The following is a 25,708-nucleotide window of genomic DNA, read 5'->3' as shown; positions in this document are numbered from 1 at the left end:
CACAGCAGCTAGATAACTGTGTTCTACATCCTGGGGTTTACCCAGCACCTCCTCCAGTATTACTGTCATCACCACAGCAGCTAGATAACTGTGTTCAACATCCTGGGGTTTACCCAGCACCTCCTCCAGTATTACTGTCATCACCACAGCAGCTAGATAACTGTGTTCTACATCCTGGGGTTTACCCAGCACCTCCTCCAGTATTACTGTCATCACCACAGCAGCTAGATAACTGTGTTCAACATCCTGGGGTTTACCCAGCACCTCCTCCAGTATTACTGTCATCACCACAGCAGCTAGATAACTGTGTTCTACATCCTGGGGTTTACCCAGCACCTCCTCCAGTATTACTGTCATCACCACAGCAGTTAGATAACTGTGTTCTACATCCTGGGTATTACTGTCATCACCACAGCAGTTAGATAACTGTGTTCTACATCCTGGGGTTTACCCAGCACCTCCTCCAGTATTACTGTCATCACCACAGCAGTTAGATAACTGTGTTCTACATCCTGGGGTTTACCCAGCACCTCCTCCAGTATTACTGTCATCACCACAGCAGCTAGATGTCACGTTCCTGACCTGTTTTCTGTTGTTTGGTATGTGTTTATTGGTCAGGGCGTGAGTTTTGGGTGGGCAGTCTATGTTTTCTGTTTCTATGTTGGTTTTGGGTTGCCTGGTATGGCTCTCAATTAGAGGCAGGTGTTTGACGTTTCCTCTGATTGAGAGTCATATTAAGGTAGGTTGTTCTCACTGTTTGTTTGTGGGTGATTGTCGTCCGTGTCAGTGTTTGTCGCGCCACACGGGACTGTCTCGGTTTATGTAGTCTGTTCCTGTTCGTGAGTTCTGCGTGTATTTATGTAAGTTCCATGTCCAGGTCTGTCTACTCCGTTTTGTTATTTTGTAAAATCCTTCCAAGTGTTTGTTTTCGTGTTTCATCGTTTGATTTAATAAATCATTATGTATTCACAACCCGCTGCACTTTGGTCAAATCACTACTCCTCCTCTTCGTATGAAGAGGAGGAGGAATGCCGTTACACTAGATAACTGTGTTCTACATCCTGGGTATTACTGTCATCACCACAGCAGATAGATAACTGTGTTCTACATCCTGGGGTTTACCCAGCACCTCCTCCAGTATTACTGTCATCACCACAGCAGCTAGATAACTGTGTTCTACATCCTGGGTATTACTGTCATCACCACAGCAGCTAGATAACTGTGTTCTACATCCTGGGTATTACTGTCATCACCACAGCAGCTAGATAACTGTGTTCTACATCCTGGGTATTACTGTCATCACCACAGCAGCTAGATAACTGTGTTCTACATCCTGGGTATTACTGTCATCACCACAGCAGTTACATAACTGTGTTCTACATCCTGGGTATTACTGTCATCACCACAGCAGCTAGATAACTGTGTTCTACATCCTGGGTATTACTGTCATCACCACAGCAGCTAGATAACTGTGTTCTACATCCTGGGTATTACTGACATCACCACAGCAGTTAGATAACTGTGTTCTACATCCTGGGGTTTACCCAGCACCTCCTCCAGTATTACTGTCATCACCACAGCAGCTAGATAACTGTGTTCTACATCCTGGGGTTTACCCAGCACCTCCTCCAGTATTACTGTCATCACCACAGCAGCTAGATAACTGTGTTCTACATCCTGGGTATTACTGTCATCACCACAGCAGTTAGATAACTGTGTTCTACATCCTGGGTATTACTGTCATCACCACAGCAGTTAGATAACTGTGTTCTACATCCTGGGTATTACTGTCATCACCACAGCAGTTAGATAACTGTGTTCTACATCCTGGGTATTACTGTCATCACCACAGCAGCTAGATAACTGTGTTCTACATCCTGGGGTTTACCCAGCACCTCCTCCAGTATTACTGTCATCACCACAGCAGCTAGATAACTGTGTTCAACATCCTGGGGTTTACCCAGCACCTCCTCCAGTATTACTGTCATCACCACAGCAGCTAGATAACTGTGTTCTACATCCTGGGGTTTACCCAGCACCTCCTCCAGTATTACTGTCATCACCACAGCAGCTAGATAACTGTGTTCTACATCCTGGGTATTACTGTCATCACCACAGCAGTTAGATAACTGTGTTCTACATCCTGGGTATTACTGTCATCACCACAGCAGTTAGATAACTGTGTTCTACATCCTGGGTATTACTGTCATCACCACAGCAGCTAGATAACTGTGTTCAACATCCTGGGGTTTACCCAGCACCTCCTCCAGTATTACTGTCATCACCACAGCAGCTAGATAACTGTGTTCAACATCCTGGGTATTACTGTCATCACCACAGCAGCTAGATAACTGTGTTCTACATCCTGGGTATTACTGTCATCACCACAGCAGCTAGATAACTGTGTTCTACATCCTGGGTATTACTGTCATCACCACAGCAGCTAGATAACTGTGTTCTACATCCTGGGTATTACTGTCATCACCACAGCAGTTAGATAACTGTGTTCTACATCCTGGGTATTACTGTCATCACCACAGCAGTTAGATAACTGTGTTCTACATCCTGGGTATTACTGTCATCACCACAGCAGCTAGATAACTGTGTTCAACATCCTGGGGTTTACCCAGCACCTCCTCCAGTATTACTGTCATCACCACAGCAGCTAGATAACTGTGTTCAACATCCTGGGTATTACTGTCATCACCACAGCAGCTAGATAACTGTGTTCTACATCCTGGGTATTACTGTCATCACCACAGCAGCTAGATAACTGTGTTCTACATCCTGGGTATTACTGTCATCACCACAGCAGCTAGATAACTGTGTTCTACATCCTGGGTATTACTGTCATCACCACAGCAGTTAGATAACTGTGTTCTACATCCTGGGGTTTACCCAGCACCTCCTCCAGTATTACTGTCATCACCACAGCAGTTAGATAACTGTGTTCTACATCCTGGGGTTTACCCAGCACCTCCTCCAGTATTACTGTCATCACCACAGCAGCTAGATGTCACGTTCCTGACCTGTTTTCTGTTGTTTGGTATGTGTTTATTGGTCAGGGCGTGAGTTTTGGGTGGGCAGTCTATGTTTTCTGTTTCTATGTTGGTTTTGGGTTGCCTGGTATGGCTCTCAATTAGAGGCAGGTGTTTGACGTTTCCTCTGATTGAGAGTCATATTAAGGTAGGTTGTTCTCACTGTTTGTTTGTGGGTGATTGTCGTCCGTGTCAGTGTTTGTCGCGCCACACGGGACTGTCTCGGTTTATGTAGTCTGTTCCTGTTCGTGAGTTCTGCGTGTATTTATGTAAGTTCCATGTCCAGGTCTGTCTACTCCGTTTTGTTATTTTGTAAAATCCTTCCAAGTGTTTGTTTTCGTGTTTCATCGTTTGATTTAATAAATCATTATGTATTCACAACCCGCTGCACTTTGGTCAAATCACTACTCCTCCTCTTCGTATGAAGAGGAGGAGGAATGCCGTTACACTAGATAACTGTGTTCTACATCCTGGGTATTACTGTCATCACCACAGCAGATAGATAACTGTGTTCTACATCCTGGGGTTTACCCAGCACCTCCTCCAGTATTACTGTCATCACCACAGCAGCTAGATAACTGTGTTCTACATCCTGGGTATTACTGTCATCACCACAGCAGCTAGATAACTGTGTTCTACATCCTGGGTATTACTGTCATCACCACAGCAGCTAGATAACTGTGTTCAACATCCTGGGTATTACTGTCATCACCACAGCAGCTAGATAACTGTGTTCTACATCCTGGGTATTACTGTCATCACCACAGCAGCTAGATAACTGTGTTCTACATCCTGGGTATTACTGTCATCACCACAGCAGCTAGATAACTGTGTTCTACATCCTGGGTATTACTGTCATCACCACAGCAGCTAGATAACTGTGTTCTACATCCTGGGTATTACTGTCATCACCACAGCAGCTAGATAACTGTGTTCTACATCCTGGGTATTACTGTCATCACCACAGCAGCTAGATAACTGTGTTCTACATCCTGGGTATTACTGTCATCACCACAGCAGTTACATAACTGTGTTCTACATCCTGGGTATTACTGTCATCACCACAGCAGCTAGATAACTGTGTTCTACATCCTGGGTATTACTGTCATCACCACAGCAGCTAGATAACTGTGTTCTACATCCTGGGTATTACTGACATCACCACAGCAGCTAGATAACTGTGTTCTACATCCTGGGTATTACTGTCATCACCACAGCAGCTAGATAACTGTGTTCTACATCCTGGGGTTTACCCAGCACCTCCTCCAGTATTACTGTCATCACCACAGCAGTTAGATAACTGTGTTCTACATCCTGGGGTTTACCCAGCACCTCCTCCAGTATTACTGTCATCACCACAGCAGCTAGATAACTGTGTTCTACATCCTGGGGTTTACCCAGCACCTCCTCCAGTATTACTGTCATCACCACAGCAGCTAGATAACTGTGTTCTACATCCTGGGTATTACTGTCATCACCACAGCAGCTAGATAACTGTGTTCTACATCCTGGGTATTACTGTCATCACCACAGCAGCTAGATAACTGTGTTCTACATCCTGGGTATTACTGTCATCACCACAGCAGTTAGATAACTGTGTTCTACATCCTGGGTATTACTGTCATCACCACAGCAGTTAGATAACTGTGTTCTACATCCTGGGTATTACTGTCATCACCACAGCAGTTAGATAACTGTGTTCTACATCCTGGGTATTACTGTCATCACCACAGCAGCTAGATAACTGTGTTCTACATCCTGGGGTTTACCCAGCACCTCCTCCAGTATTACTGTCATCACCACAGCAGTTAGATAACTGTGTTCTACATCCTGGGGTTTACCCAGCACCTCCTCCAGTATTACTGTCATCACCACAGCAGCTAGATAACTGTGTTCTACATCCTGGGGTTTACCCAGCACCTCCTCCAGTATTACTGTCATCACCACAGCAGCTAGATAACTGTGTTCAACATCCTGGGGTTTACCCAGCACCTCCTCCAGTATTACTGTCATCACCACAGCAGCTAGATAACTGTGTTCTACATCCTGGGGTTTACCCAGCACCTCCTCCAGTATTACTGTCATCACCACAGCAGCTAGATAACTGTGTTCTACATCCTGGGTATTACTGTCATCACCACAGCAGCTAGATAACTGTGTTCAACATCCTGGGTATTACTGTCATCACCACAGCAGCTAGATAACTGTGTTCTACATCCTGGGTATTACTGTCATCACCACAGCAGCTAGATGTCACGTTCCTGACCTGTTTTCTGTTGTTTGGTATGTGTTTATTGGTCAGGGCGTGAGTTTTGGGTGGGCAGTCTATGTTTTCTGTTTCTATGTTGGTTTTGGGTTGCCTGGTATGGCTCTCAATTAGAGGCAGGTGTTTGACGTTTCCTCTGATTGAGAGTCATATTAAGGTAGGTTGTTCTCACTGTTTGTTTGTGGGTGATTGTCGTCCGTGTCAGTGTTTGTCGCGCCACACGGGACTGTCTCGGTTTATGTAGTCTGTTCCTGTTCGTGAGTTCTGCGTGTATTTATGTAAGTTCCATGTCCAGGTCTGTCTACTCCGTTTTGTTATTTTGTAAAATCCTTCCAAGTGTTTGTTTTCGTGTTTCATCGTTTGATTTAATAAATCATTATGTATTCACAACCCGCTGCACTTTGGTCAAATCACTACTCCTCCTCTTCGTATGAAGAGGAGGAGGAATGCCGTTACAGAATCACCCACCAAACCCAGATCAAGCAGCGGGTTAACGGACAGCAACGACAGCAGCAGTGGGTCAAGGAGGATTGGACATGGGAAGAGATTCTGGACGGAGAAGGACCCTGGGCAGAGCCAGAGGAGTGTCGCCGTCCCAAGGCGGAGCTGGAGGCATCTAAAGCGGAGAGGCGACGATATGAGGAGGCAGCACGGAAGCAAGGCTGGAAGCCCGCAAGTACAACCCAAAAATTTCTTGGGGGGGGGGCTAAAGGGTAGTGTGGCGAAGTCAGGTAGGAGACCTGCGCCAACTTCCCGGGCTTACCGTGGAGAGCGAGAGTACGGGCAGACACCGTGTTACGCAGTAGAGCGCATGGTGTCTCCTGTACGTGTTCATAGCCCGGTGCGGGTTATTCCACCTCCCCGCACTGGTAGGGCTAGATTGAGCGTTGAGCCAAGTGCCATGAAGCCGGCTCTACATATCTGGCCACCAGTACGTCTCCTTGGGCCGGCTTACATGGCACCAGCCTTACGCATGGTGTCCCCGGTTCGCCTACATAGCCCGGTGCGGGTTATTCCACCTCCCCGCACTGGTCAGGCGACGGGGAGCATACAACCAGGTAAGGTTGGGCAGGTTCAGTGCTCAAGGGAGCCAGTACGCCTACACGGTCCGGTATATCCGGCGCCACCTTCCCGCCCCAGCTCAGTACCACCAGTGCCTACACCACGCACCAGGCTTCCAGTGCGTCTCCAGAGCCCTGTTCCTCCTCCACGCACTCTCCCTGTGGTGCGTGTCTCAAGCTCAGTGCCTCCAGTTTCGGCACCACGCATCAAGCCTCCTGTGCGTCTCCAGAGCCCTGTACGCACTGTTCCTTCTCCCGGCACTCGCCCTGAGGTGCGTGCCCTCAGCCCGGTACCTCCAGTTCCGGTACCACGCACCAGGCCTATAGTGCGCATCGAGAGTCCAGTGTGCCCTGTTCCTGCTCCCCGCACTAGCCTTGAGGTACGTGTCTCCAGTCCGGTACCACCAGTTCCGGCACCACGCACCAGGCCTACTGTGGGCCTCAGCAGGTCAGAGTCAGCTGTCTGCCCAACGCCGTCTGAGCCATCTGTCTGCCCAGCGCCGTCTGAGCCATCCGTCTGCCCAGCGCCGTCTGAGCCATCCGTCTGTCCAGCGCCGTCTGAGCCATCCGTCTGCCCAGCGCCTTCTGAGCCATCCGTCTGCCCAGCGCCTTCTGAGCCATCCGTCTGCCACGAGCCATTAGAGCCGCCCGTCTGTCCCGAGCCATTAGAGCCGTCCGTCAGTCAGGAGCCGCTAGAGCCGTCCGTCAGTCAGGAGCTGCCAGAGCCGCCAGCCAGTCAGGAGCTGCCAGAGCCGCCAGCCAGTCAGGAGCTGCCAGAGCCGCCAGCCAGTCAGGAGCTGCCAGAGCCGCCAGCCAGTCAGGAGCTGCCAGAGCCGCCAGCCAGTCAGGAGCTGCCAGAACCGCCAGCCAGTCAGGAGCTGCGGGAGCTGCCCTACAGTCATGAGCTGCCCTCCAGTCATGAGCTGCCCTCCAGTCATGAGCTGCCCTCCAGTCATGAGCTGCCCTCCAGTCATGAGCTGCCCTACAGTCATGAGCTGCCCTACAGTCATGAGCTGCCACTCAGTCCGGAGCTGCCACTCAGTCCGGAGCTGCCACTCAGTCCGGAGCTGCCACCCAGTCCGGAGCTGCCACCCAGTCCGGAGCTGCCACCCAGTCCGGAGCTGCCACCCAGTCCGGAGCTGCCATTAGTACAGAGTTGTCCCTCTGTCCGGAGCTACCTCTCTGTCCGGAGCTACCTCTCTGTCCTGAGCTACCTCTCTGTCCTGAGCTACCTCTCTGTCCTGAGCTGTCTCCTCTATGTAGGAGGGGCCTTAGTGAAGGTTCCTGGACCATGGTCGGGGGCGAGGGTCGCCACTCAAAGGACGCTAAGGAGGGGGACAAAGACAGTGGTGGAGTGGTGTCCTCGTCCACCGCCGGAGCCGCCACCGCGGACAGATGCCCACCCAGACCCTCCCCTTGAGTTGTAGGGGTGCGCCCGGAGTTCGCACCTTGAGGGGGGGGTTCTGTCACGTTCCTGACCTGTTTTCTGTTGTTTGGTATGTGTTTATTGGTCAGGGCGTGAGTTTTGGGTGGGCAGTCTATGTTTTCTGTTTCTATGTTGGTTTTGGGTTGCCTGGTATGGCTCTCAATTAGAGGCAGGTGTTTGACGTTTCCTCTGATTGAGAGTCATATTAAGGTAGGTTGTTCTCACTGTTTGTTTGTGGGTGATTGTCGTCCGTGTCAGTGTTTGTCGCGCCACACGGGACTGTCTCGGTTTATGTAGTCTGTTCCTGTTCGTGAGTTCTGCGTGTATTTATGTAAGTTCCATGTCCAGGTCTGTCTACTCCGTTTTGTTATTTTGTAAAATCCTTCCAAGTGTTTGTTTTCGTGTTTCATCGTTTGATTTAATAAATCATTATGTATTCACAACCCGCTGCACTTTGGTCAAATCACTACTCCTCCTCTTCGTATGAAGAGGAGGAGGAATGCCGTTACACTAGATAACTGTGTTCTACATCCTGGGTATTACTGTCATCACCACAGCAGCTAGATAACTGTGTTCTACATCCTGGGTATTACTGTCATCACCACAGCAGCTAGATAACTGTGTTCTACATCCTGGGTATTACTGTCATCACCACAGCAGCTAGATAACTGTGTTCTACATCCTGGGTATTACTGACATCACCACAGCAGCTAGATAACTGTGTTCTACATCCTGGGGTTTACCCAGCACCTCCTCCAGTATTACTGTCATCACCTGTAACGGCAGCCTTCCTCCTCTTCATCTGAAGAGGAGGTGTAGCAGGGATCGGACCAAGACGCAGCGTAGTTCGTGTTCAACATGTTTAATAAAAAGACGATAAAACGTGAACACTATACAAACTACAAAATAACAAACGTGGCAAAACCGAAACAGTCCTAGCTGGTGCAGAGAAACACAAAGACAGAAGACAACCACCCACAAAACCCCAACACAAAACAAGCTACCTAAATATGGTTCCCAATCAGAGACAATGACTAACACCTGCCTCTGATTGAGAACCATATCAGGCCATACATAGAATACACGACATGTACTTAAAAAAAAAAATGTAACCTATAATTGTTATGATAAAGTATTCATAAAAAATACATCCTATTGTCCTTAGCCTGGGTACCAGACTGGATAATATTCCACGTAGGGTACTCTGTGTTATGAAGATGTTTAGCATTTGACACAGATTGCCAAGGACTGTTACGATATCTAAACAGACTGGTAACCAGGCAACATCGTCCTGGCTATAGTACACAATGTAGAAATGTATTTAAAAATATATTTCCTTGTCTAAAAAAAAAAGACATATCTTGATCACATCCAACATAAAATCAAAAAAATAAATAAATATAAATGAATCATCACTATATTGTGGTTCATTTAGGCCACGTCAGTGTTATGATGTAAAAATGCTTATAAAGTAACCAACTGTTTTTTTTAGATGACTAAATATGGCTTTTCACAACCTGCCCTGAATATTTCAGTTCCTTACGCAACCCCAGCCAAAACCTTTCTTATAAAATTACAAAAGACGAAATGTTATCCATTTGATTAAAATCTGGTTTGGGATTTTGGCTAACCTAAATAAATAAACAAACGTTTTTGTTTGTTCAGTAGAGGGACAAAGGACAACTATCACGAAACCGGGTTATTTTGAAACCGGGTGCAATGTTCTTGTTCTTTCAGACAACTTCAATAGTTTAGCTCAAAAGAATGTCCCACTGAGATCAGACAAGACCAACAATTACAAAAGCTCTATACATAGGAGTCGGAAGCACACGCTGCTCTCTCTCTCTCTCTCTCTCTCTCTCTGATCCCACTCTTTTGCATGACACACACACACACACACACACACACACACACACACACACACACACACACACACTATTCCTACCTTTGTTGGCTTGCTCAAAGCCCATGTCCTTATGACCTCTCAGAGAAAGACACTGACACACACTGCATCACACACAGAAACACCCCCAATGATCTCTATCTATGTAAGAGTTGAGGTGTATTCCAGTGTAAATGAATGTTTGGTAACATGTTGTGGGTGTCTTCTTTGCGTTATATAACTAGTCGGTCTTAGTTATAGACTTGATTTCCAGGCTTCCTTCACATTCATTCTCAATGTTCATTATCAATAGCTGAGTTATGAACAAGACTTGGTAGGATAGCGTCGATTCACAAGACTAATCATCACGTAGTCCCAGGGCCAGTAACACAGGTAGTCCTGCTCCTAGTATCAACGTGAGGCTCTCCAGGACCCCCAGGACCCCCTGCTGCCCGGTCCCAGTCCCGTGGAGGTGGGGAGAGCTCTGGCTCCCCCTGGAGCTGATCTCTGGTAGTACATGGACCGTAGCTACGTAGAGGAACGTCCCGGCGGAGAAGAGCATCCCGACACCTGTAGCGCTCAGACGGCGCTGGGGCGAACCGCCGCTCTGCAGTAGGAGGGAGAAACACACAGCACACTGACGTCATATCAACCTTATCAAATCACTGTTGGAAGTAGTTCCCTCTAGCCTGGTCCCAGAGATGTTATTGCATCTCACCAACTACTATGGGCAGCAGTTGGCAAAACAGCAGACACACATTCCCAGAACCAGGCTTAGTTCCCGCCTCTAGCAATCTCCAATCATTTACTAGTTTAATAGAAAAGGTTCCCCCATTAGATAAACAACCTTTCTTGTCATTATGAAAGCACGTTGTTCTACGTGCTGCTTCTTCTCACCGCGTTCAGGATAAAGTATGTACTGATGGAGAGAACAGGTGCTGCAGCAGAGAACACCAATAGATGCTTCTGAATCTGCTTCTTCTCTAAACCTGCGTGCATCAGAAAGGTGACCAGGCCAAACGCCGCAGGAGCCTGAGAGACAGAGAGAGACGGAGAGAGAGAGAGGGGGGGGAGAGGGAGAGAGGGAGAGGGAGAGAAGGAGATGGAGAGAGAGAGAGACGGAGAGAGAGAGAGGGGGGAGAGGGAGAGAGGGAGAGGGAGAGAAGGAGATGGAGAGAGGGGGGGGGAGAGGGGGGAGAGGGAGGGAGATGGAGAGAGAGAGAGGGGGAGGGGGGAGGGAGAGAGGGAGGGAGATGGAGAGAGAGAGAGACGGAGAGAGAGAGAGGGAGGGAGAGGGAGAGAGAGGGAGGGAGGGAGATGGAGAGAGAGAGAGGGAGGGAGATGGAGAGAGAGAGAGGGAGGGAGATGGAGAGAGAGAGAGGGAGGGAGATGGAGAGAGAGAGAGGGAGGGAGAGGGAGAGAGAGAGAGGGAGGGAGATGGAGGGAGATGGAGAGAGAGAGAGACGGAGAGAGAGAGAGGGAGGGAGAGGGAGAGAGAGGGAGGGAGGGAGATGGAGAGAGAGAGAGGGAGGGAGATGGAGAGAGAGAGGGAGGGAGATGGAGAGAGAGAGAGGGAGGGAGATGGAGAGAGAGAGAGGGAGGGAGATGGAGAGAGAGAGAGGGAGGGAGATGGAGAGGGAGGGAGGGAGGGAGGGAGGGAGGGAGGGAGGGAGGGAGGGAGGGAGGGAGGGAGGGAGGGAGGGAGGGAGGGAGGGAGGGAGGGAGGGAGGGAGGGAGGGAGGGAGGGAGAATCAAATCAATTCAAGTACATTGAGAGAGGGCTTAAGGAGTTTGCAAGAACAATCAACCATTGATTGGTTTGTCCTGATGTCCTGTATTGCCTGTGATATTACCTCCATAGTAGATGTGGTTAATGCAGAGGACTCTCACCTTGTGCAAAATCACAGCCAGGAACACCACGACTTGAACTGTGACCTGGGAGGAAGCCACGGCTGTACCTAACGCTACACCGTCAGCTGGGGAGAGAGGAACAACATTATTACAACACACACACACACACACACACAGACAGACCGACACACCGTCTCTACATTAGGTAGGGTCAACATAATCAGACTCTCTCCTGTCTCTACATTAGGTAGGGTCAACATAATCAGACTCTCTCCTGTCTCTACATTAGGTAGGGTCAACATAATCAGACTCTCTCCTGTCTCTACATTAGGTAGGGTCAACATAATCAGACTCTCCTGTCTCTACATTAGGTAGGGTCAACATAATCAGACTCTCTCCTGTCTCTACATTAGGTAGGGTCAACATAATCAGACTCCCCTGTCTCTACATTAGGTAGGGTCAACATAATCAGACTCTCCTGTCTCTACATTAGGTAGGGTCAACATAATCAGACTCTCCTGTCTCTACATTAGGTAGGGTCAACATAATCAGACTCTCTCCTGTCTCTACATTAGGTAGGGTCAACATAATCAGACTCTCTCCTGTCTCTACATTAGGTAGGGTCAACATAATCAGACTCTCCCCCTGTCTCTACATTAGGTAGGGTCAACATAATCAGACTCTCTCCTGTCTCTACATTAGGTAGGGTCAACCTAATCAGACTCTCCTGTCTCTACATTAGGTAGGGTCAACATAATCAGACTCTCCCCTGTCTCTACATTAGGTAGGGTCAACATAATCAGACTCTCCTGTCTCTACATTAGGTAGGGTCAACATAATCAGACTCTCCCCCTGTCTCTACATTAGGTAGGGTCAACATAATCAGACTCTCTCCTGTCTCTACATTAGGTAGGGTCAACATAATCAGACTCTCTCCTGTCTCTACATTAGGTAGGGTCAACATAATCAGACTCTCTCCTGTCTCTACATTAGGTAGGGTCAACATAATCAGACTCTCTCCTGTCTCTACATTAGGTAGGGTCAACATAATCAGACTCTCCTGTCTCTACATTAGGTAGGGTCAACATAATCAGACTCTCCTGTCTCTACATTAGGTAGGGTCAACATAATCAGACTCTCTCCTGTCTCTACATTAGGTAGGGTCAACATAATCAGACTCTCTCCTGTCTCTACATTAGGTAGGGTCAACATAATCAGACTCTCCTGTCTCTACATTAGGTAGGGTCAACATAATCAGACTCTCTCCTGTCTCTACATTAGGTAGGGTCAACATAATCAGACTCTCCTGTCTCTACATTAGGTAGGGTCAACATAATCAGACTCTCCTGTCTCTACATTAGGTAGGGTCAACATAATCAGACTCTCTCCTGTCTCTACATTAGGTAGGGTCAACATAATCAGACTCTCTCCTGTCTCTACATTAGGTAGGGTCAACATAATCAGACTCTCTCCTGTCTCTACATTAGGTAGGGTCAACATAATCAGACTCTCCCCCTGTCTCTACATTAGGTAGGGTCAACATAATCAGACTCTCTCCTGTCTCTACATTAGGTAGGGTCAACATAATCAGACTCTCCTGTCTCTACATTAGGTAGGGTCAACATAATCAGACTCTCTCCTGTCTCTACATTAGGTAGGGTCAACATAATCAGACTCTCTCCTGTCTCTACATTAGGTAGGGTCAACATAATCAGACTCTCCTGTCTCTACATTAGGTAGGGTCAACATAATCAGACTCTCTCCTGTCTCTACATTAGGTAGGGTCAACATAATCAGACTCTCCTGTCTCTACATTAGGTAGGGTCAACGTAATCTAAATGAATATATGACCAAGGTTGATGTATTCATTACCAGTTCCACTTCCCCTATAAAGCTGACTGTTTTCTACTTCCCCTATAAAGCTGACTGTTTTCTACTTCCCCTATAAAGCTGTTTTCCACTTCCCCTATAAAGCTGACTGTTTTCTACTTCCCCTATAAAGCTGACTGTTTTCTACTTCCCCTATAAAGCTGTTTTCCACTTCCCCTATAAAGCTGACTGTTTTCCACTTCCCCTATAAAGCTGACTGTTTTCCACTTCCCCTATAAAGCTGTTTTCTACTTCCCCTATAAAGCTGACTGTTTTCTACTTCCCCTATAAAGCTGTTTTCCACTTCCCCTATAAAGCTGACTGTTTTCCACTTCCCCTATAAAGCTGTTTTCTACTTCCCCTATAAAGCTGACTGTTTTCTACTTCCCCTATAAAGCTGACTGTTTTCTACTTCCCCTATAAAGCTGACTGTTTTCTACTTCCCCTATAAAGCTGACTGTTTTCCACTTCCCCTATAAAGCTGACTGTTTTCCACTTCCCCTATAAAGCTGACTGTTTTCCACTTCCCCTATAAAGCTGACTGTTTTCCACTTCCCCTATAAAGCTGACTGTTTTCCACTTCCCCTATAAAGCTGACTGTTTTCCACTTCCCCTATAAAGCTGACTGTTTTCCACTTCCCCTATAAAGCTGACTGTTTTCCACTTCCCCTATAAAGCTGACTGTTTTCCACTTCCCCTATAAAGCTGACTGTTTTCCACTTCCCCTATAAAGCTGACTGTTTTCCACTTCCCCTATAAAGCTGGAGGTCTTGAACTACCTCGTATGACTGGGTGGAGATGTATGACTGGGTGGAGATGTATGACTGGGTGGTGGAGATGTATGACTGGGTGGTGGAGATGTATGACTGGGTGGTGGAGATGTATGACTGGGTGGTGGAGATGTATGACTGGGTGGTGGAGATGTATGACTGGGTGGTGGAGATGTATGACTGGGTGGTGGAGATGTATGACTGGGTGGTGGAGATGTATGACTGGGTGGTGGAGATGTATGACTGGGTTGCTTTCACTTAAACAACGGACAGCAGACTATCTTTGTGCATGGAGGAGTATTGAAGCCTTAAAAGTAATACGTTATTATCTAAAATACACTATATATACAAAAATATGTGGACACCCCTTCAAATTAGTGGATTCGGCTATTTGCTGACAGGTGTATAATATCAAGCACACAGCCATGCATTCTCCATAGACAAACATTGGCAGTAGAATGGCCTTATTGAAGAGCTCAGTGACTTTCAACGTGGCACCGTCACAGGACGCCACCTTTCCAACAAGTCTGTTTGTCAAATGTCTGCTCTGCTAGAGCTGCCCCAGTCAACTGTAAGTGCTGTTACCGTGGAGACGTGTAGGAGCAGTCCTGAAGTGGTAGGACACACAAACTCACAGAACGGGACCGGCGAGTGTTGAAGCTCGTTCAACACTACATAATGATACCGAGTAGTCAACAGCCCAGAGGCAATGAAGCATGACATCTCATTTGGATCCAACAACCTCAAAATGATCACATATGATCACATATGTTAACTTATTGTGTGTGTGTGTATGGTGTGTGTGTGTGTATGGTGTGTGTGTGTGTATGGTGTGTGTGTGTGTAATGTGTGTGTGTGTGTGTGTGTAATGTGTGTGTGTGTAATGTGTGTGTGTGTGTATGGTGTGTGTGTGTGTGTAATGTGTGTGTGTGTAATATGTGTGTGTGTGTAATGTGTGTGTGTGTGTGTGTAGTGTAGTGTAATGTGTGTGTAGTGTAATGTGTGTGTGTGTGTGTGTGTGTAGTGTAGTGTAGTGTAATGTGTGTGTGTAGTGTAGTGTGTGTGTGTGTAATGTGTGTGTGTGTAATGTGTGTGTGTGTGTATGGTGTGTGTGTGTGTGTGTATGGTGTGTGTGTGTGTAATGTGTGTGTGTGTAATGTGTGTGTGTGTGTGTGTGTAATGTGTGTGTGTGTAATGTGTGTGTGTGTGTAATGTGTGTGTGTGTGTGTGTAATGTGTGTGTGTGTAATGTGTGTGTGTGTGTAATGTGTGTGTGTGTGTGTGTGTAAGTGTGTGTGTGTGTGTGTGTGTGTGTGTGTGTGTGTGTGTGTGTGTGTGTGTGTGTGTGTGTGTGTGTGTGTGTGTGTGGTGTGTGTGTGTGTCTGTAGTGTGTGTGTGTGTAGTGTGTGTAGTGTGTGTGTGTGTAGTGTGTGTAGTGTGTGTGTGTGTGTAGTGTGTGTGTAGTGTGTGTGTGTGTGTGTGTGTGTGTGTGTAGTGTGTGTGTAGTGTGTGTGTAGTGTGTAGTGTGTGTGTAGTGTGTGTGTAGTGTGTGTGTAGTGTGTGTAGTGTGTGTGGTGTGTGTGTGTGTGTGTAGTGTGTGTGTGTGTGTGTGTAGTGTGTGTGTGTAGTGTGTGTGTGTAGTGTGTGTGTGTAGTGGGTGTGTGTAGTGTGTGTGTAGTGGGTGTGTGTAGTGTGTGTGTAGTGTGTGTGTGTGTGTGTGTGTGTGTGTGTGTGTGTGTGTGTGTGTGTGTGTGTGTGTGTGTGTGTGTGTGTAGTGTGTAGTGTGTAGTGTGTGTGTAGTGTGTGTAGTGTGTGTGTAGTGTGTGTGTGTAGTGTGTGGTGTGTGTGTAGTGTGTGTGTGTGTGTGTGTGTGTGTGTGTGTGTGTGTGTGTAGTGTGTAGTGTGTGTGTAGTGTGTGTGTGTGTGTAGTGTGTGTGTAGTGTGTGTGTAGTGTGTGTGTGTGTGTGTGTGTGTGTGTGTGTAGTGTGTGTGTAGTGTGTGTGTTACCTACCAGCAGCATGGATGACCAGTCCCAGTGTAGCTGTGATACTGGTCCTGTTGGACATCCCAGTCCGTGGATCTAGAACAACAACACAATCAACTAACTGATAGCAACATAATGAACGGTACCATAATGACTAAGGTTGGAGAGAAGGTTTGGAGAGGGGGTTTGGAGAGGGGGTTTAGAGAGGGGGTTTAGAGAGGGGGGTTTAGAGAGGGGGGGTTGGAGAGGGGGTTTAGAGAGGGGGTTTGGAGAGGGGGTTTAGAGAGGAGGTTTGGAGAGGGGGTTTGGAGAGGGGGTTTAGAGAGGAGGTTTGGAGAGGGGGTTTGGAGAGGAGGTTTGGAGAGGGGGTTTGGAGAGGAGGTTTGGAGAGGAGGTTTGGAGAGGGGGTTTGGAGAGGAGGTTTGGAGAGGGGGTTTGGAGAGGGGGTTTGGAGAGGAGGTTTGGAGAGGAGGTTTGGAGAGGGGGTTTGGAGAGGGGGTTTGGAGAGGAGGTTTGGAGAGGAGGTTTGGAGAGGAGGTTTGGAGAGGAGGTTTGGAGAGAAGGTTTGGAGAGGGGGTTTGGAGAGGAGGTTTGGAGAGGGGGTTTGGAGAGGGGGTTTGGAGAGGGGGTTTGGAGAGGAGGTTTGGAGAGGGGGTTTGGAGAGGAGGTTTGGAGAGGAGGTTTGGAGAGGGGGTTTGGAGAGGAGGTTTGGAGAGGAGTTTGGAGGTTTATCTCTGTAGACAAACATTGGCAGTAGAATGTGACTTTCAATGTGGCACCGTCTTAGGATGCCAACAAGTCAGTTAGTCACATTTCTGCCCTGCTAGAGCTGCCCCCCGGTCAACTGGAAGTGCTAGGCGCAACACAACAACGGCTCAGCCCTGAAGTGGTGGGCCACACAAGCTCAGACCGGGACCGCCGAGTGCTGAAGTGGTGGGCCACACAAGCTCAGACCGGGACCGCCGAGTGCTGAAGTGGTGGGCCACACAAGCTCAGACCGGGACCGCCGAGTGCTGAAGTGGTGGGCCACACAAGCTCAGAACGGGACCGCCGAGTGCTGAAGTGGTGGGCCACACAAGCTCAGACCGGGACCGCCGAGTGCTGAAGTGGTGGGCCACACAAGCTCAGAACGGGACCGCCGAGTGCTGAAGTGGTGGGCCACACAAGCTCAGACCGGGACCGCCGAGTGCTGAAGTGGTGGGCCACACAAGCTCAGACCGGGACCGCCGAGTGCTGAAGTGCGTAAAAATCGTCCTCGGTTGCAACACTGACCACCGAGTTCCAAACTGCCTTTGGAATCAATGTCAGCAACAAGAACTGTTCGGGAGCTTCATGAAATGTGTTTCCGTGGCCGAGAAGCCGCGCACAAGCCTAAGATCACCGTGCACAATGCCAAGCGTCGGCTGGAGTGGTGTAAAGCTTGCCACTATTGGACTCTGGAGCAAGCTTCACCATCTGGGAGTCGGACGGACAAATCTTGGTTTGGCAGATACCAGTAGAACGCTACCTGCCCAAATGCATAGTGCCAACTGTAAAGTTTGGTGGAGGATGGAATAATGGTCTGGGGCTGTTTTTCATGGTTCAGGCTCGGCCTCTTAGTTCCAGTGAAGGGAAATCTTAACGCTACAGCATACAATGACATTCTAGATGATTCTGTGCTTCCAGCTTTGTGGCAACAGTTTGGGGAAGGCCCTTTCCTGTTTCAGTATGACAATGCCCCCGTGCACAAAACGAGGTCCAAAAAGGGGACCAGCTCCATATTAACGCACATGATTTTGGAATGAGATGTTCGACCATACTTTTGGTAATGTTGCGTATGATGCTATATGAAGTAGTACCTCATCGGACAAGGGTGAAGTTGACCCCAGACACTGATTTTTATGATCAGTTTAGCATTTCCCCCACTAATGGTGAAGGTTATGATTGGGGGAGAGAGAGGAAGCTGATCCTTGAGCGTGTTTTCAATGGGTCGGGATAATGCTTACGATACTAGCCCAAATGAACGCTAGGTTAGTTAGCGTCCTCACAGTGTGTTTTCAATAGGACAGGCTAATGCTAATAGAGTGAGGAGCTAGGTCTTCACCTCGGAGCATCACTGACCGTGTATGGAGCAGTAGCTACTGATCTGATCCACCAGGAACATGAGGATGAACCCTACGACCAGGGAGACCCCGATGAAGAACCGTGCTGGAAGACCTTTAGAGGAGGGGCCCATCTCCTGGAGCTGACCTCCGACCCCACCGTCACTGGCATTCTGATTGGCTGCTGCTGGGGCCACAGAGCAGGAGGAGACTGCGGAGAGAATACAGAGAGGTGTGTTTTCTTAACAAACACAGACTTTTTTAGCAACAGGCATACTCAACATCCTCAAATACAAATATCTTACGTTGTGTATCCAGATTCTACAGTACCAATTCATAGATTCAGTGTGTGAAAGCTTAGAAATGTTGTTGATGATTTCCATGTAAATAGACCCATGAGAACCAACATGTGAATTACAGTACAGTACAGTATAGTATAGTACAGTAGAGGAGGGTTTCCCCAAACGTTTTCACTCGGTTCCCATCTTCCAGCAAAAAAAAAACTGTTCACACCCCTCTTCTCGATGGAGAGAAATGTGCAGGTTTAAAGCTTATTTACTGCAATTCTACACATTTTGTCATGCGGTGCAAAGAACATTTTACAGTTTTATAGCCACTTTTAAATGTGTATTCATGTGATATTTGAGTGAGAGAAAAAAAAATGACAATATCTATGGGCTATAAAAAACAGAAAAAACTAAACGTTAGTTGATCTGGACATTTCTCACAAGTTATAAATATCTCTCTAAGGTCTGCAATGAGTGACATGAACAACTGATGATGTACGACCTAACATTACACCTTATGCATTCTACTTTTGCATTCTACTTTTGAAGTTTACTTACACTTAGGGTGGAGTCATTAAAACTCGTTTTTTCAACCACTCCACAAATGTCTTGTTAACAAACTATAGTTTTGGCAAATCGGTTAGGACATCTACTTTGTGCAGGACACAAGTCATTTTTACAACAATTGTTTACAGACAGATTATTTCACTGTATCACAATTCCAGTGGGTCAGACGTTTACATACAATACACTAAGTTGACTGTGCTTTTAAACAGCTTGGAAAATTCCAGAAATTGATGTCATGGCTTTAGAAGTTTCTGATAGGCTAATTGACATCATTTGAGTCAATTGGAGGTGTACCTGTGGATGTATTTCAAGGCCTACCTTCAAACTCAGTGCCTCTTTGCTTGACATCATGGGAAAATCTAAAGAAATCAGCCAGGACCTCAGAAAAAAAATTGTAGACCTTCACAAATCTGGTTCATCCTTGGGAGCATTTCCAAACACCTGAAGGTACCATGTTCATCTGTACAAACAATAGTACGCAAGTATAAACACCATGGGACCACGCAGCCATCATACCACTCAGGAAGGAGATGCGTTCTGTCTCCTAGAGATGAACGTACTTTGCAAATCAATCCCAGAACAACAGCAAAGGACCTTGTGAAGATGCTGGAGGAAACAGGTACAAAAGTATCTATATCCACAGTAAAACAAGTCCTATATCGACATAACCTGAAAGGCAGCTCAGCAAGGAAGAAGCCACTGCTCCAAAACCGCCATAAAAAAAGCCAGACTACTTTGTCCCCAACTGCACATGGGGACAAAGAGTGTACTTTTTGGAGAAATGTCCTCTGGTCTGATGAAACAAAAATAGAACTGTTTGGCCATAATGACCATCGTTATGTTTGGAGGAAAAAGGGGGAGGCTTGCAAGCCGAAGAACACCATCCCAACCGTGAAGCACGGGGGTGGCAGCATCATGTTGTGGGGGTGCTTTGCTGCAGGAGGGACTGGTGCACTTCACAAAATAGAAGGCATCACGAGGAAGGGAAATTATGTTGCTATATTGAAGCAACATCTCAAGACATCAGTCAGGAAGTTAAAGCTTGGTCGCAAATGGGTCTTCCAAATGGACAATGACCCCAAGCATACTTCCAAAGTTGTGGCAAAATGGCTTAAGGACAACAAAGTCAAGGTATTGGAGTGGCCATCACAAAGCCCTGACCTCAATGTTATAGAAAATTTGTGAGCAGAAATTAAAAAGCGTGTGCGAGCAAGAAGGCCTACAAACCTGACTCAGGTACACCAGCTCTGTCAGGAGGAATGGGGCAAAATTCACCCAACTTACTGTGGGAAGCTTGTGGAAGGCTACCCAAACTCTGCTACCAAATACTACTTGAGTGTATGTAAACGTCTGACCCACTGGGAATGTGATGAAAATAAATCATTCTCTCTACTATTATTCTGACATTTCACATTCTTAAAATAAAGTGGTGATCCTAACTGACCTAAGACAGGGCATTTTTACTAGGATGAAATGTCAGGAATTGTGAAAAACTGAGTTTAAATGTATTTGGCTAATGTGAATGTAAAATTCCGACTTCAACTGTATCACTTCACTGTACTCTAATCAGCTCTACTGTACTGGGCTGTCCAAACTTGTGAAATATAGACATCTATGATTGGTTCAGATTTGGTCCGGTCTGGACCAACCAAATGTGATCTTGTTTGCAGCTCATTAGAATAACAGCCGGTGTGTAGAATAGCCAAACGTGGAAAGCAGGATATGACATATTTCTACCTGTGGTGTGTATCTATTTAGGATCCATCACCATGAAGAGAATGATGTTATTAATGATTCATTTCTGTCTAGTACAGATCAGAGACCCACGATGTCATTCTGTTACCATCATTCTGTTACTGAGTGTTCATCCACTTCACTTACTTGTAGGTCATTAACCAAAAGAAATGTTTTCAAACTGAAGGCGTCATATCACAGCTGACACCCTGGGCTTTCTGCAGACATCTTTTGAATCTTCATTCGGAGCAGATGTTTAACAAAGGTTTTGGAAAACGTGGTCGCATAAAAAAAAACTGAAGGAGATTTAAAATGCCATTCTGAACTGCACAGCTCTTACAGTAACTGTTTTTGATTAAATGTTTAGTGTAAATTGTTCAAAGTAGTTATTGTGCATAGAGTTGTATGGTTTGTTAAACATTGAAATCAATGTGGTTTTTTTTTTGTACATTTGAAAGTGAAAAACCTGAGTCAAAGCGTAATTCCGTTACCATGGCATCGCCCTGATGTAACAGTACAGCTTCTGTCTGCCCAAGCCGAGCTATAACCAAGGACCCTTAAACTAGCTCACCAAGTTGATTTTCATTTAAATGAGGTAATTTGATTGCCCATGTATCCTGAAGTACCCCCGGGCCCTTTGGCTTGGTCTGGTCGGTGAGGTGGGTGCAAACAGACACCAATTAAAGGGCTGGGCATTTGGCTTGAAGGTCCATTATAGATAAAGTTGTATACACACATCACTGAAATAATAAACATTTGGCAAGATAACCCTTAGAGGATTACAGACTACTTATTGCATCAATATAGCTGCAATCGAGGAACTATTTTTTCCCAATACAAACTCAACAACAGGGATTTAGCCTACAGTTGCTCCATCTGTCGTTGATGTCCTGATAAGTTAGTACCCTGGGCTGTTACTCCCGTTACATTATATGTCTGGTACCCCTCACCTCTCCATGACTCTTCCAGTAGTTCCACCCCCTCTGGGAGAACAATAGCTAGAGCAGTACCACAGAGCAGGCCTGCCCCGAATATACTGACAAACTGCAGCCTTTTCTATTGGGAGAGAAAGGGACACACACACACACATAGACATAGACACACACACACACACACACACACACATAACACACACACATAGACACACACATTATTATACCTACACACCAACGGTTGTTTGTTCTAGGAAGGAGAGAGGGGTAAAACATGAGTCACGGTATAATAACAGTGTTAAATTATGCCATATCAATATTCGTTTTTTTTTTTATAAAGTCAAGAATTCAAACTGGTTACAGAGAATAAACTTGGCTGTCTAGTTACAAAAAGGTCATTTCCTCTACTCTACTATGGTAACAACAAAAGCTCAGAATGTACCAATCACACCCTTGACAAATATCGAACCTTGCTCAGTGCCCCATTGTAACTTCTGATGGTGATACATTAAAATTGTATTTTTATAAATTGAATGAAGGAGGGGGGGGGATACAGTAGCTATCTATGGAATGGAGGAGGGGGGGGGGGGGTTACAGTAGCTATCTATGGAATGGAGGAGGGGGGGGGGGGGTTACAGTAGCTATCTATGGAATGAAGGAGGGGGGGGGGGGGGGGGGGGTTACAGTAGCTATCTATGGAATGGAGGAGGGGGGGGGGGGGGTTACAGTAGCTATCTATGGAATGAAGGAGGGGGGGGGGGGGGGTTACAGTAGCTATCTATGGAATGGAGGAGGGGGGGGGGGGGTTACAGTAGCTATCTATGGAATGAAGGAGGGGGGGGGGGGGGGGGGGGGGGGGTTACAGTAGCTATCTATGGAATGAAGGAGGGGGGGGGGGGGGTTACAGTAGCTATCTATGGAATGAAGGAGGGGGGGGTTACAGTAGCTATCTATGGAATGGAGGGGGGGGGGTTACAGTAGCTATCTATGGAATGGAGGGGGGGGGTTACAGTAGCTATCTATGGAATGGAGGGGGGGGGTTACAGTAGCTATCTATGGAATGGAGGGGGGGGGGTTACAGTAGCTATCTATGGAATGGGGGGGGGGGGGGTTACAGTAGCTATCTATGGAATGGAGGGGGGGGGGGTTACAGTAGCTATCTATGGAATGGAGGGGGGGGGGGGGTTACAGTAGCTATCTATGGAATGGAGGGGGGGGGGGGGTTACAGTAGCTATCTATGGAATGGAGGGGGGGGGGGTTACAGTAGCTATCTATGGAATGGAGGGGGGGGGTTACAGTAGCTATCTATGGAATGGAGGGGGGGGGGTTACAGTAGCTATCTATGGAATGGAGGGGGGGGGGGGTTACAGTAGCTATCTATGGAATGGAGGGGGGGGGGGGTTACAGTAGCTATCTATGGAATGGAGGGGGGGGGGGGATACAGTAGCTATCTATGGAATGGAGGGGGGGGGGGGTTACAGTAGCTATCTATGGAATGGAGGGGGGGGGGGGGTTACAGTAGCTATCTATGGAATGGAGGGGGGGGGGGGGGGGTTACAGTAGCTATCTATGGAATGGAGGGGGGGGGGGGGTTACAGTAGCTATCTATGGAATGGAGGGGGGGGGTTACAGTAGCTATCTATGGAATGGAGGGGGGGGGGGGTTACAGTAGCTATCTATGGAATGGAGGGGGGGGGGGTTACAGTAGCTATCTATGGAATGGAGGGGGGGGGGGTTACAGTAGCTATCTATGGAATGGAGGGGGGGGGTTACAGTAGCTATCTATGGAATGGAGGGGGGGGGGGGTTACAGTAGCTATCTATGGAATGGAGGGGGGGGGTTACAGTAGCTATCTATGGAATGGAGGGGGGGGGGGGGGTTACAGTAGCTATCTATGGAGTGGAGGGGGGGGGGGGTTACAGTAGCTATCTATGGAATGGAGGGGGGGGGGGGGGTTACAGTAGCTATCTATGGAATGGAGGGGGGGGGGGTTACAGGAGCTATCTATGGAATGGAGGGGGGGGGGGGGGGTTACAGTAGCTATCTATGGAATGGAGGGGGGGGTTACAGTAGCTATCTATGGAATGGAGGGGGGGGGGGGGGGTTACAGTAGCTATCTATGGAATGGAGGGGGGGGGGTTACAGTAGCTATCTATGGAATGGAGGGGGGGGGGGGTTACAGTAGCTATCTATGGAATGGAGGGGGGGGGGGGGTTACAGTAGCTATCTATGGAATGGAGGGGGGGGGTTACAGTAGCTATCTATGGAATGGAGGGGGGGGGGGGGGTTACAGTAGCTATCTATGGAATGGAGGGGGGGGGGGGGGGTTACAGTAGCTATCTATGGAATGGAGGGGGGGGGGGGGGGGGAGTTACAGTAGCTATCTATGGAATGGAGGGGGGGGGGGGGGGGGGTTACAGTAGCTATCTATGGAATGGAGGGGGGGGGGGGGTTACAGTAGCTATCTATGGAATGGAGGGGGGGGGGTTACAGTAGCTATCTATGGAATGGAGGGGGGGGGGGGGGGGTTACAGTAGCTATCTATGGAATGGAGGGGGGGGGGGGTTACAGGAGCTATCTATTGAATGTTCACAAAATATTGTGTGGAGTGGATCCCATAGCAGGGACCACTATGAGACAGGTCTGAAAAAACATTGACAGCTTTGAGCCAGCTTTGGCATCGGGAGAAGAGACCGTAGAGGGAGGGACGGTGCAAGTTACAGAAGGGAGGGGAACGGAGGGAATACAATGTTAAGAATTAAATGACTTACCTCAGAAAGTTTGATCAAAAGTGGAATTAAACCTAATAGAAAACATCCCAAAAACATCGCAACGGATATTAAAATAATCGCTATTGCCTCATCCATGGCTATAGATCTGAATTTATGCACGATATTAAGAATGTCAGTTGTTCTTATCCTCTCTATTTAAAATACACCTTTATCTGTACTGAAAAGCCGTTTAAAAACTATTGAAAAAGCCCTGTTGATCACAAGCGAGACGCGCGTACATGACATTCTCCACGCTTCCACGTCGCGGTGTTTCTGTTGTAACCGCCCTGCTAAAAACAACGCCTGGCGGTACGAAACACAAAGTGCATCACAAGTAGAAAACCACCGTCGACTCCCTGAACTTGTGACCGTGGCGGGGTGGTTTGTGTACACTAGTTTCCTCTCCTCACCTTCATCTGTACTGATGTGAATATCCTGGATAAATGACATAAGTATAATGCGTTGGGAGTATATGCTACTTGTTTGGGAGTTTTTTCCTTCACTTCAGTGCGAAAGGCGACAAGACGGCACTAAAACTATTTAAATTGACTCTTCCCAACATGTCCGGGGACGGCCTTCTGGGACGGTCATGTGGTACCTTTGATGCATCACGTCGTAGGCTTGTAAAGGATAGCAATATGAACATTGACCTGAATAAAACACAATGACCAATCCTCATAAAACCTCTGGAATATCAAAGTTAAAAAGGTTTTTATGAATGAATTTCTGCTCGTTGTGAAACTCGGCGGAATGTACATTTAGAAATCACTCACAGGGACAAAACAACTGTAACCAACAACTCAACAATAAGACAGATTAAATACGGACGTTATTGTTCAAAGAACTGGAGGAAATATACAGACCAATCTGTTCTACAGACAGCCCTTTGAGGAATAGGGGAGAAAGAGACATAATACTTCCCAAATGCTATTCCATTAAGTGCACTACTTTTGACCAAAACCCCTATGGCCCATAGGGCTCTGGTCAAAAGTAGTGCACTATATAGGGAATAGGGCTCCATTTAGAATGTATGGCCCATAGGGCTCTGGTCAAAAGTAGTGCACTATATAGGGAATAGGGCTCCATTTAGAACGTATGGCCCATAGGGCTCTGGTCAAAAGTAGTGCATTATATAGGGAATAGGGCTCCATTTAGAACGTATGGCCCATAGGGCTCTGGTCAAAAGTAG

The 25,708-nt window shown here is 47.3% G+C and overlaps 1 protein-coding gene across 1 annotated transcript; it reads right to left on the bottom strand.

The window, feature by feature from the left end:
• Nucleotides 1–10,031: 10,031 nt before the first annotated feature.
• LOC120039587 (zinc transporter ZIP9) lies at nucleotides 10,032–24,615 on the bottom strand. The gene is made up of 7 exons (XM_038985003.1): nucleotides 24,520–24,615; nucleotides 21,766–21,871; nucleotides 18,247–18,438; nucleotides 16,174–16,242; nucleotides 11,564–11,649; nucleotides 10,571–10,705; nucleotides 10,032–10,280 (listed from the first exon to the last, which is right to left on the bottom strand). Exons 1-7 carry the CDS (start codon nucleotides 24,613–24,615, stop codon nucleotides 10,032–10,034), a joined length of 933 nt encoding a protein of 310 aa, XP_038840931.1.
• Nucleotides 24,616–25,708: the final 1,093 nt, after the last annotated feature.

This window comes from Salvelinus namaycush, unplaced genomic scaffold, assembly GCF_016432855.1.
Source record: "Salvelinus namaycush isolate Seneca unplaced genomic scaffold, SaNama_1.0 Scaffold282, whole genome shotgun sequence".
Classification (NCBI taxonomy): domain Eukaryota; kingdom Metazoa; phylum Chordata; class Actinopteri; order Salmoniformes; family Salmonidae; genus Salvelinus; species Salvelinus namaycush.
The sequence above is the reverse complement of the archived record's forward strand: the minus strand, read 5'-3'. Positions and strand labels throughout refer to the sequence as shown.